The 12,678-nt window shown below is 44.3% G+C and overlaps 1 protein-coding gene across 2 annotated transcripts; it reads left to right on the forward strand.

Annotated features, from left to right (window-relative positions):
- The first annotated feature begins 634 nt into the window (after positions 1–634).
- Positions 635–12,678, forward strand: LOC144697188 (uncharacterized). Of its 2 annotated transcripts, none has more exons than XM_078569062.1 (2): positions 635–730; positions 11,627–12,678. In XM_078569062.1, exon 2 carries the CDS (start codon positions 11,942–11,944, stop codon positions 12,647–12,649), a length of 708 nt encoding a protein of 235 aa, XP_078425188.1. In that variant the 5' UTR covers positions 635–730; positions 11,627–11,941; the 3' UTR covers positions 12,650–12,678. The 2 variants fall into 2 exon arrangements, with proteins under 2 accessions (XP_078425188.1, XP_078425187.1); XM_078569061.1 differs by lacking the exon at positions 635–730 and adding an exon at positions 10,580–10,686.

Below are 12,678 nucleotides of genomic sequence, written 5' to 3' on the forward strand. Positions count from 1 at the left end.
GCAATACTCAATCTCTATATTACTGTACTGTCTCATTAAATACCAGCCAACTCCTGGACAAACCACCCCTTTCATTGAGAGGGCTGGGGCAACCTTTCCAGAGTCTGCACCTTCCCTGGATTCATTCATTTCCCTCAGTCCCTGCAAGTCAACGATTTAAGCCCAGAATTAGAAAATAAATAGAAAGGTGGAAACATTGATTTCCTCACAGATGTTGCCCAGAGGAGGAAGTTTTAGTCCGAAGCTCATTGTCCAACTTCAGCATTGTGACGTCCACAATGGAACCTTGCCTGAATCAGCCAATAGGAATCACTCTGCTCCGCGGTGACGTCTTCGGGTTCCAGTCTGCAGGCCAGGCGCGCGGACACTGGAGCCCCGCCCCCACCCATTTTTCCCGCTCCTCCTGCACCGCCTCCAGCCAAGGTTTCCAGGCAACCGGCTGACGGCACCGGCCAGAGCGAGAAGCCGCTCGGCGAATTCCCCCCTCCCCCCACTGACTACGGCGGCTGGTCCAAAAATAGAGCGAGAGCGACCGCTGGCGGCAGCTGCACTGCGCGTGCTCCAGACAGCTCGGGGCAACAGCCCCTTCTGCGCCTGCGCTGCCAGCAGAGGGAGTGGAGAGCTCACAAAATGTCTTTCCCTCATTTTCTTTCAAGTTTGATTTTAAACAACACAACATTTGTTATTAACTTCACACAGACACTAAAACTTCCTCCTCTGTCTTACATCTGTGTGTAAAACACTTTCTTTCCTTCCCCCTGGGAAATACAGCGAGTTGTGGGACTCTGTAACTGGAATTAGTGCCAAATATGCTGAGGGGGGAAATGCTGGTGATTTTGTGGAACCTGCTTTTATTGTATAAACTGTTTCAGGTCAAATTTATCCCGTCTATTCAAATCCTGTTTGTCTGTTAATGCAGGCTTCATATATGTTGATTTTAATTTGATTGTTACAGTATAAGTTTTAAAAGTTAACCTTGTCCTTAGGTTTATTCCGTTGGGGGTTGCCTGGGAATTTGTTTATTTTAAGGGGATCGTAACAACATAGATATGTCTAGTAATATTGTACATATTGGATATATTATTTATGGTTCTGCAATAAAGTACATTTATTACTATTTCTAGTCTTGTAATGTTGTAATGTAGTACTGCAGCGATGTTATGACACAGCAACTTGTAAAGGCTGAGTTGTTTAAATCCCAGATGGAAACTTGAACAACTGTCAAAACCTATATTTTCAATTGGTATGTTTGAGATGCAGCTCTGAATTCAGAAATAAAACCACTAAGCCTCAAGAGGTTTTTTTATCTAAACTAATTTAAACATTTATGAATTTAACAAGAAATTAAACACATATACATGTCTACAAATTATTACCATAATTTTTAAACAAATCCCAAACTTAATCACTCCCAGGTAAATCTTCACCAAGGCAACAACAACCCATAGACTTTAAACAGACACCGGGCAAAGTACATATCGTCTTACGAATTCAAAATGAGGTTCCTTTCAATTTGTTTCCTTTGCAGACAGTTGTAGGGCTTACAGGTTTTTTAGATGTTACATGCCTCTGACCTGCACACACACACTCCTCTTGGGTTACACCTAGCTTTCCCTTTGAACGTAAATTCAAACTGCATCATTAGGTCTTTGAACTTCACCTCTTCTAACAATAAAACCCCTTTCATAGCACCAATTCTATTAGTAATATGAACACATTTCTTGGTCTCCTAGCTAGGTGCCCCAAGATGTTACCCCTTCTTTTGAATGGTTTATTCAACAAATGCAGATACACTCTTTGCCTTTTAACTTACTGTTCACCCAATTACCACCTCAAAACTACTATACATAAAAGCACCCAGACTATCTGGCTTTAATCCAATTAAGCCACACAGACACAAACACAGACACAGACCATACTATAAGTCCAATTTAAAAAATAATTTCCAATAACATTATTTACATTCATATCTTCATGACAAGCTACATTATATATTTACAGCTGTAGAGTCATTACAGTACAGAAGGAGTCCATTTGGCAACTCAAGTCCATGCCGACTCTCTGAAGAGCAATCCAGTCAGTCCCATTCCCCCTTCTATATCCGCGTTCCCCTGCAAGTTTATTTCCTTCAAGTGTCCATCCAATTTCATTATGAAATTATTGGTTGTCTCTGCTTCCATCACCCTCTTATGCTGCAAGTTCCAGGTCATGGCAACTCGCTACCTAAGAAAAACTCTTCCTCACATTCCCACTATATCTCTAACCAAGTGATATAGTACTGTATATTACACACATTTTTTTGTCCAATAATATAGATATATATATATGTATATGGCGAGCAGCCTGCATGAAGATTTTCAGGTCTCATTGTCCAGCAGAGGAAGCAGTAAACATGAATTGACACCTTCGGAGAATTAGGAAGATGTATGTGAGGTACAGCAGAGTGAGAATGGAGGGAGAGCCAGGGGTGGGGGGGGCGGATGTGTGGGGAACAGAAATTTACAGACTTGGGGAATGAGAGAAGAAAGAATGTTCCGTAGAAACTAGAATTGTCTGGTTTATTCCGGACTAAAAGTGATGACTTTTATAAATTCCTTTTATTGGATATTAGAATGTGAGGATTTGAAGACACAAATCTCAAAACAAACTTCACATCAAGATCTGACAGAGTCACTTGGTTCTTCAGGACCTGAATACCAATAGCATTTCAATCTAGAAGAAGAAACGTTGGTCTGCTCTGTCTGCTTCAAAAGGTTTTAAACATAAATTTGACTGGAAAAGCACCAAGACACACTCACCTCAGTTCCAGTGCACTGACTGTGGAAAGCGCTTTAACCGGTTACACAGCCAGAAAAAAAAAATCACACCATTCACAGTGGGGAGAGACTGTACACTTGTGTGTGTAGACAAGGCTTCAATTGATCACCGAACCTGCAGAGAAAGAAGGCCATTGGCACCATGGAGAAAGTGTGGGCTGTGGGAAGGGATGCAGATTCCCATGTCAGCTGGAAACTCATTCACAGCAGGGAGAGGCCATTCACCTGTTCTGAGTGTGGGAAAGGATTCAATGATTCATCCACCCTATGCAATCCGAGCAAGTTCACGCTGGGGAGAGACCATTCACCTGCTCAGAGTGTGGGAAGGGTTTTACTCAGTTATCCAGCCCACAGACACACCAGCGTGCTCACACCGGGGAGAGGCCATTCACCTGCCCTGGAAAGGCATTCAGTGATCATTCCACCCTGCGGAAACACCAGCAAATTCACACTGGGGAGAGGCCGTTCACGTGCTCTGAATGTGGGAAGGGATTCAGAGATTCATCTGCCCTGCAGAGGCACCAGTGAGTTCACAATGTTGAGAGGCAGTTCATCTGTTCCGTGTGTGTAAAGGGATTCACTGACTCATCCACCCTGCTGACACATCGATGAATTCACACCGAGGAGAGGCCGTTCACCTGCTCCGAGTGTGGGAATGGATTCAGAGATTCACCCACCTTGCTGAGGCACCAGTGAGTTCACACCGAGGAGAGGCCGTTCAGCTGCTCCGTGTGGGGAAAGGGATTCACTGACTCATTCACCCTGCTGACACACCAGCGAGTTCATACAGGGGAGAGGCCGTTTACGTGCTGTGTGTGTGGGAAGGGATTCAGTACATCGTCCAGCCTGCTGAGACACCATGTCACCCACACCAATGAGAGACCATTTAAATGCTCTGTCTGTGGGAGTTGTTTCAAAAGCTCTCGGGGCCTGGTGGTTCACCAGTGCATTCACACTGAGGAGAGACCGTTCAGCTGCTCTTGCTGTGTGAAGAGATTTAGAACATCATCCAACCTGCAGGCACACCAGCGAGTTCACAAGTGACTGCAGGGGTTGGATTCTGCTGTTAATCACATCCAGGTCTGATCCATGTTCATTCTGACAGCTGGTGAAGTGGGAGGGTTGGAGTGTTTCTGCTGGACTGGCCAGTGTCACAACTTTGCTTCAAGTGTGCTGATGCTCTTTGAGCCCAGGAGTGCACATTTCCACTGCAAAAGCTGATGGAGGACATTTATTTCATCCTGGATAGTAAATAGTGTTTTTCCTACCACTACAGGTAGATCTAAAGTATATACATTTGTCTCTGTTCCATTGAGTCTACAGCACAGGGCCAGGCTCATCTGGTCTTTGTCAGTATTTATGTTCCACATGATTCTCCGCCACTCCTCTTCATCTCCCCCATCAGCATATCCTTCTATTCCTTCTCCCTGATGTATGTACCTAGCTTCCCCTTAAATGTATTCATGCTGTTCACCTCAACCACTCGTGATTCCTTTCACAGAGTCCATTGCTGAAAGGACTTTCAGCTGCGGTGTTCATGAACATAATGTTCATATTTTCACACGTCTCTAAACTCATCATTTGCAAATTCCCCTCAATTACCAGTCAGAAATTTAGCTGGTGCCCCAGGTCTAGTCACAGAATCTTTACAATGCGGAATGAGGCCATTCGGCCCATCAAGTCTGCATGAGCTCGCTGAAAGAATGTTCTACCTAATCCCACTCCCCTGCCTTATCCCCGTAACCTTGCACATTCTCTCTTTTCAGGTAGCAATCCAATTCCCTTTTGAATACCTCGATTGAACCTGCCTCCGCCACCCTCTCAGGAGGTTTGTTCCAGACTCAAATCATCCGCTGGGTGAAAAGATTTCCTCACATCACTTCTCCTTTTGGCAATTATTTTGTATCTGTGCCCTCTAGTTCTTGATGTTCTCTTGAATGGGAACGGTTTCTTACCATTTACCCTGTCCATATATCTCGGGATCTTGAAACCTCTATCAAGTCTCTCCTCAGCCTTCTTTTCTCCAAGGAAAACAGTCCCAAACTCTCCAATCTTACCTCATAGCTACAGTTGTTTATCCCTGGAATCATTCTTGTGAATCTCATCTGTACTCTCTCCAATGCCTTTGCATCCTTCCTCAAGTATGGTGCCCAGAACTGGATGTTGTGCTCCAGATGAGGCCTAACTAGCGTCTTATACAAGTTTAACATGACCTCCTTACTCTTGTACTCAATTCCCCTATTAATAAAACCTAGGATACCATATGCTTTATTAACTGTTCTCTCAACATGCACTGCCACCTTGAATGAATTATGTACATATACACTGATGTCCTTATGTTCCTGCACTTCCTTAAGAACTTCTCTTTATTTCATACAGTCCACATTCTTCCTGCCAAAATGAATCACGTCCCACTTCTCTGCATTGAACTTCATCTGCTATTTGTCTGCCTAGTCCACCAATGTGTCTATGTCCTATTAAAGTTCAAGACTATCCTCATCACAGTCGACAATGCTTCCAATCTTCGTATCATCCGCAAATTTTGAAATCATGTCCTGCACACCACAGTCTAGGTCATTAATATGTATCAAGAAGAGCAAGGGTCCCAACACTGACCCCTGGGTAACTCCACTTCAGACTTTCCTTCAATCTGAAAAACAACCATTTATCATTACTCTCTGTTTCCTGTCACTCAGCCACTTTCTTATCCAAGTTCCTACTTTCTCTTTTATTCTATGAGCTAGAATTTTGCTCACAAGTCTGTTCTGTGGCACTGTATCAAATGCCTTTTGCAAATCCATATACACATCAACAACATTGCCCTTATCAACCTCTAGCCAGAACAATTCCATACTTGACCCCTCTAGAACATCCTCTCTCTCCAGTACAGTAATACCATTTTTAATCAATACAGCCACTCCACGCACCCCCAACTTTCTTCCTTTCCTGTCCCTCCTAAATATCTTGTACCCAGGAACATTTAATGCCCAGTCCTGCCCTTCTTTGAGCCAGGTCTCAGTTATAGCAATAATATCATTGTTCCATTTGTCAGCCTGTGTCTTTAGTTCACCAATCTTATTAATCACACTCCATACATTCACATACATGCACATTAATACTGACTTGGCTTTTTAAACTTTCCCCCTTGCTCTGACTCCATTTAATGACTTATGATAGCCTACTCTAGTTCTATCAGACTCTCCGAGTATTCTACTTACCTTGATACTACTCTCTGATATATCCTCATCAGCTACTTCTACTTCTCTACTTCCCACTGCCAGTTTTTCTCCTCTCCTCTCTGAATTTCCCCTCAGGTTCCCATCCTCCTGCCAATCTAGTTTAAACCCTCTCTATCTATTTCTCCATGACTTGGTCTATAATCACCCTTTTGTCCTTGGGATGTCTTATTGGAGAAAGACTAAATCGGTTACCATGCCTATAAAGTGTAGAATGAAAATATTTCTGTCTTTGTCCCATTCCTTTCGATCCATGGCATCTACCTTGTTATGGAGTCACCTGCCAAGGGAAGGTTTACAATAGGACCCACTCATAATTGGGCCAAAGCTCCTTCTAACTGGTACAATTTATTCAGAGGAATCATTATCATCTTCAGCCTCAGAATTCTCAATGTCATGTGTCACTCTGAAGACCCTGATTTTCTGCTTTGGGCAGTCCATCACACAATGATACTGTGAGTTAGACCTGAAACACCTGTTAATTGTTCCCTGGTCATTCAGTCCTGACAGCCTTATGGTGAAGGAAGAAACTGGAGCCAATCTTATTGGTATAGATTTATTCACAGGGTGAAACATTATTGGTATATACCTCCTAACTCCACTCTATGTCAGTAAGTGCCTCTTCATATGCGCTCATGTAACCAACCAATCAATGCCCAGCACCTGTATATACTGAAGCCCAAATGATATAATGAACACCCACAGTCAGAGTATTTAAAAAGTCTCTAATCGGTCTGACTGCCATGCTAACTCAGCAGGTTGGATGACTCAGTGAATCCTTTCCCACACACTCTCCCCAGTGTGAACGCGTCAGTCTGTCTGCAGACTGGTTGACTGAGTGAATCCCTTCCCACACACAGAAAGCAGGTAAATGACCTTTCCCCAGTGTGAACCGCTCAGTGCTTCTGCAGGGTGGATGATTCACTGAATCCCTTCCCACACACAGAGCAGGTGAACGGCCTCTCCCCAGTGTGAGCTCGTTGGTGTCTCCGGAAGCTGGATGACTCCACAAATCCCTTCCCACACACGGAGCAGGTGAATGGCCTCTCCCCAGTGTGACTGCGTCGATGAATCTCCAGCTCAGATGGGGCTTTGAATCCCTTCCCACAGTCCCCACATTTCCACACTTTCTCCCTGGTGTGGGTTGCCTTTTGTCCTTCCAGTTTTTATGATCAATTGAAGCCTCATCCTCACACAGAACACGTGTACAGTCTCTCACCACTGTGAATGGTGTGATATTTTTTCAGGCTGCTTAACATGAGCACACTGACTCGGGTGTGTGTGTCTCAGTGCTTTTCCAGTCATACTGATGTTTAAACCTTTTGAAGAGACAGAACGGACAAACATTTCTCTGTCTAGATTCAAAGGCCAATGATATTCACATTGTGATTAACTGAGTGACTCTGTCAGACCTTAATGTGATGCTTGTTTTGAGATTTCTGACTTCAGATCCTCTCCTTCCAATATCCTGTAAAAGGAGCTTACACAAGTCAACGCTGTTATTAGAGAATAGAAGCTCAGAACAGACAATTCTAGTTTACATGAACATTTTTTCTTCTTTCATTCCTGAAAAGGTGTGAACCTCCACCCCTCACACTCTCCCTCTAATCTCACTCTGCTGTCCCTCATTTACACTCTCCAAGTTCTCTTGAAGGTGCCAGTTCATGCTGATTGACAGATACATGCTCACTGCTTCCTGTCCAGGACACAGGGCCCTGAAAATTAACTGGAACTCGCTCCATACGAGGGTGGTGGAAGCGGAGATAATCAATGATTTCAAAATTAAGTTGGATGGGCACTTTAAGGAAATAAACTTGCAGTGTTACCAGGATATAGAGGGGGAATGGGACTGACTGGATTGCTCTACAGAGAGTTGGCATGGATTTGAGTAACCGAATTGTCTCTGTCTGTGCTGGAATAGCTCTATGACTGGAAATATATAACATACCTACAGTACTATATTACAAGACTAGAAATAATAATGAATGAACTTTACTACAGAACCATAAATGACATATCTAATATGTACCATATAACAACAGTAGACACTTCTCTGTTGTTACAATCCCCATGAAGAACGGTAACCTTAAAATAAAGAAACAAATTCCCAGACAACCCCAATGGAATAAACCGAAGGGCAAGGTTTCACATTTAACTTATACTGTAACAATCAAACCGAAATCAACATAAATGAAGCTTGCATTAAAAAAGAAGTTTTTATAATAAGAGCTAAATTTCACTTTAAATAGCTTGTACAATAAATGCATCTTCCACAAAATCACAAGCATTTCCCCCCTCAGCATATTTGACACTAATTCCAGTTGCAGAGTCCCACAACTCTCTGTATTTCCAAGGTATACATTCAGTTCCTTTCCTCCTCCAGGAGGTTGGACTAAAGTCCGTTCAGAGGGTTGTCTTCCCACAGCCCATTTCCACAGGCAGCCCCAAGAGTCACAGCCTCTAGATCTCTCACTGTTGGATTCCCCCAATCAGCCTTTTTGCTCTTCTTTTCCCAGCTGCTCAGACTTCCTCCCTCTCCATCTCCCACTCACAGCTTCACTGTTCTGTTACTGAATTATTCCCTTTTCTCCTGAAAACCTCAACCTCTCAACCCCGCCTGTTTCTCTTTTTCTTTTCAACGCAAACAAACTCTCAGATCCTGGACACAGGAGGAAGTTTTGGTCTGTGTGAACCCCATCTTCTGATTGGCTGGAGGACCAAAGTCCTTCCGGTCCTCGAGCGTTCGCTATTGGCCGGAGCCGTCAGTCGGTTGCCTGGAGACCTTCTGTTGAAAAGTCATATGGACTCGAAACATTAACTGTGTTCCTCTCCGCAGATGCTGTCAGACCTGCTGAGTTTTTCCAGGTATTTTTATTTTTGCCTGAAGACCTTGTCTGGAGGAAGTGCTGGGGTGGGGGCGGGGCTCCCGTGTCCGCGCGGCCTGCAGACTGGAACCAGAGGACAAAAGCAAAAAACTGCGGATGCTGGAAATCCAAAACAAAAACAAAGGTACCTGGAAAAACTCAGCAGGTCTGGCAGCATCTACAGAGAGGAATACAGTTAACGTTTCGAGTCCGCATGACCCTTCAAAAGAACTAAGTAAAGATAGAAGAGAGGTGAAATATAAGCTGGTTTAAGGGGAGGGTGGGACAAGTAGAGCTGGATAGAGGGCCAGCGATAGGTGGAGATAACCAAAAGATGTCACAGACAAAAGGACAAAGAGGTGTTGAAGGTGGTGATATTATCGAAGGAATGTGCTAATTAAGGGTAGAAAGCAGGACAAGCAAGGTACAGATAGCCCTAGTGGGGGTGGGGTGAAGGAATCAAAAAAGGCTAAATGGTAGAGATAAAACAATGGATGGAAATACATTTAAAAATAATGGAAGTAGGTGGGAAAAGAAAAATCTATATAAATTATTGGAAAAAAAGGGGGGGAATCGGAAAGGGGGTGGGGATGGAGAAGAGAGTTCATGATCTAAAATTGTTGAATTCAATATTCAGTCCGGAAGGCTGTAAAGTGCCTAGTCGGAAGATGAGGTGCTGTTCCTCCAGTTTGTGTTGAGCTTCACTGGAACAATGCAGCAAGTCAAGGACGGACATGTCGGCATGAGAGCAGGGTGGAGTGTTGAAATGGCAAGCGACAGGGAAGTCTGGGTAATACTTGCGGACAGACCGAAGGTGTTCTGCAAAGCGGTCACACAGTCTGCGTTTGGTCTCTCAAATGTAGAGGAAACTGCATTGGGAGCAACGAATGCAGTAGACTAAATTGAGGGAAGTGCAAGTGAAATGCTGCTTCACTTGAAAGGAGTGTTTGGGCCTTGGACGGTGAAGAGAGGGGAAATAAAGGGGCACCCCACCCCACCCCTACTAGGGCTATCTGTACCTTGCTTGTCCTGCTTTCTACCCTTAATTACCACATTCCTTCGATAATATCACCACCTCCAACACCTCTTTGTCCTTTTGTCTGTGACATCTTTTAGTTATCTCCACCTATCACTGGCCCGCTATCCAGCTCTACTTGTCCCACCCCCGCCCCCCTTAAACCAGCTTATATTTCACCTCTCTTCAATTTTTACTTAGTTCTGTTGAAGGTTCATTTGGACTCGAAATGTTAACTGTGTTCCCTCTGCAGATGCTGCCAGACCTGCTGAGTTTTTCCAGGTATTTTTGTTTTTGTTTAGGAACCTGAGGACGTCATCGCAGAGCAGAGTGATTCCTATTGGCTGATTCAGGCAGTATTCCATTGTGGACGTCACAATGACTGAGAGGTTCATTCCCAGTACACAGTGTCCCATTGGGAGCAATAGCTCTGGTTACAGAAGCAAAACACTGTGGATTGGACAATAGCTCAGCACGTCTGGAGGTCAAAGTCAACCCCGCCCTACGTGGACAGGGGTTACGCTCCCTCATTGTGGTCGGACCGGGTTGACCAATGGGAAGAGCTGGTGGACCTGAATTGGGCTTTGTGCCAATGGCTGCATGGAGCTTCCCCCATTGTCTGAATGCGGGTGTTGGACAATGAGCTTGTGAACATGTTCATTACTGCCTAGCAAAACTGTAATGAGCAGATTAACAAGCTCTGAAAGAAGATTCAGCTTCACACACAACAAAACTTCTTCCTCTGTCCCACTTCTGTGAGTAAAACACTTTCTTTTCTCCCCCTTTCCATTTCTTTTCTCATTATGGGTTTAAATTGTTGACTTGCAGGAACTGAAGGGAAAGGAAGTGAATCCTGGGAGGGTGCAGACTCTGGAAAGGTTGGCCCAGATCTCTCTCACTCTTAAAGGCATTGACATCCTTTGCTCCCTCAGCTTGCCACATTTATTTATCTGGCTAAAAGGATGGCCTCTTTCTTAATGTTTCTAATTAAAGGGGTGGTTTCCCTAGGAGATGGCTGGCATTTAAGGGGACAGTAAATTAATATTGGACAGATTTAGTGTTGTCATATGCTATATATTAGATATATTAATGTTTCTGTAATAAAGTACATTTGTCATTATTTCTAGTCTTGCAATATAGTGCTGTAGCTACTTTGTATATTTCCAGTCATAGAGTCATTACAGCACAGAAGAAATCCATTTGGCAACTTGGGTCAATGGTGACTCTCTGTCAAGCAATTCAGTCAGTCAGTCCCATTCCCCCGCTATATCCCCATTCCCCTACAAGTTTATTTCCTTCAAGTGCCATCCCATTTCATTTTAAAATCATTGATTGCCTCTGCTTCCACCACCCTCTTAAGCGGAGAGTTCCAGGTCATGACCTCTCACTTCCTAAATAAAGTGCTTCCTCACATCCCCACATGTATCATGTAATACAGTATTCTATGGTACATGAGTTTTTCTCCAATAGATATATAGAACTGGTAAGCATGGATCTGTTGATCAGCATGGATTCGCACCTTCAGGAGAATTGGAAGGGTGTATATTAGGTACGGAAGAGTGAGAATGGAGGGAAAGTATGTGTGATGGAGATTTACAGCTTTTGAGGAAAGAATGATCCATAGGAACCAGAATTGCTGGGTCCAAATTTCTATCCTGTACTGACAGTGATGACCTTTGTAAACTCCTTTTACAGGACATTGGAATGGGCAGATTTGCAGACAAATTATCAAACCAAACGTCATGTAAGAATCTAACAGTCACCTGATTCATTGGGACCTGAATATTACCGGCCTTTGAATTTAGAAGAAGAAATGTTTGTCTGTTTTGTCTGCTCCAAAAGATTTTAAACATCAGTGTGACTGGAAAATCACCGAGACAGAGAGACCTGAGTGAGTGTATTCCAGTGCATCACACCATTTATAACAGGGAGAGACGGTACACGTGTTCTGTGTGTGGATGAGGCTTCAACTGATCGTCAAACCTGGAAAGAAAGAAGGAAACCCGCACCATGGAGAAACCGTGGAAATGTGGTGATTGTGGAAAGGGATTCCGGATCCCGTCTGCACTGGAAACCCATCGATGTGTTCACACTGGGGAGAGGCCATTCACATGCTCTGTGTGTAGGAAAGGATTCTGTATCCCGTCTGCACTGAAGATTCATCAACGTGGTCACACCGGGGAGAGGCCGTTCACTTGCTCTGAGTGTGGGAAAGGATTCTGTACCCCGTCTGCACTGAAGATTCATCAATGTGGTCACACCGGGGAGAGGCCATTCACCTGCTCTGAGTGTGGGAAGCGTTTTCTCCAGTCATCTGACCTGTGGAATCACCAACGAATTCACACTGGGGAGAGGCCGTTCACCTGCTCTGAATGTGGGAAGGGATTTACTCAGTCATCCCACCTAGTGGCACATCAGGGAGTTCACACCAAGGAGAGGCCATTCACCTGCTTTGAGTGTGGGAAGGGATTCACGCAATCATCCAGCCTGCGGACACATCAGCGAGTTCACACCGGGGAGAGGCCCTTCAACTGCTCTGCGTGGGGGAAGGGATTCACTCAATCATCCAACCTGCTGACACACCAGCGTGTTCACACTGGGGAAAGGCCATTTATCTGCTCTGAGTGTGGGAAGGGATTCAGTCTGTCCTCTAATCTGCAGAATCACCAGCGAGTTCACATTGGGGAGAGGCCATTCACCAGCTCTGAGTGTGGGTAGGGATTCACTCAGTTATCAAACTTGCAGAC

Source organism: Cetorhinus maximus, chromosome 23 (assembly GCF_964194155.1).
Source record: "Cetorhinus maximus chromosome 23, sCetMax3.hap1.1, whole genome shotgun sequence".
Lineage (NCBI taxonomy): Eukaryota > Metazoa > Chordata > Chondrichthyes > Lamniformes > Cetorhinidae > Cetorhinus > Cetorhinus maximus.

Excerpts from the sequence above, each read along its gene's own strand:
- LOC144697188 (XM_078569062.1), top strand. The coding sequence starts at position 11,942 with ATGGAGAAACCGTGGAAATGTGGTGATTGTGGAAAGGGATTCCGGATC.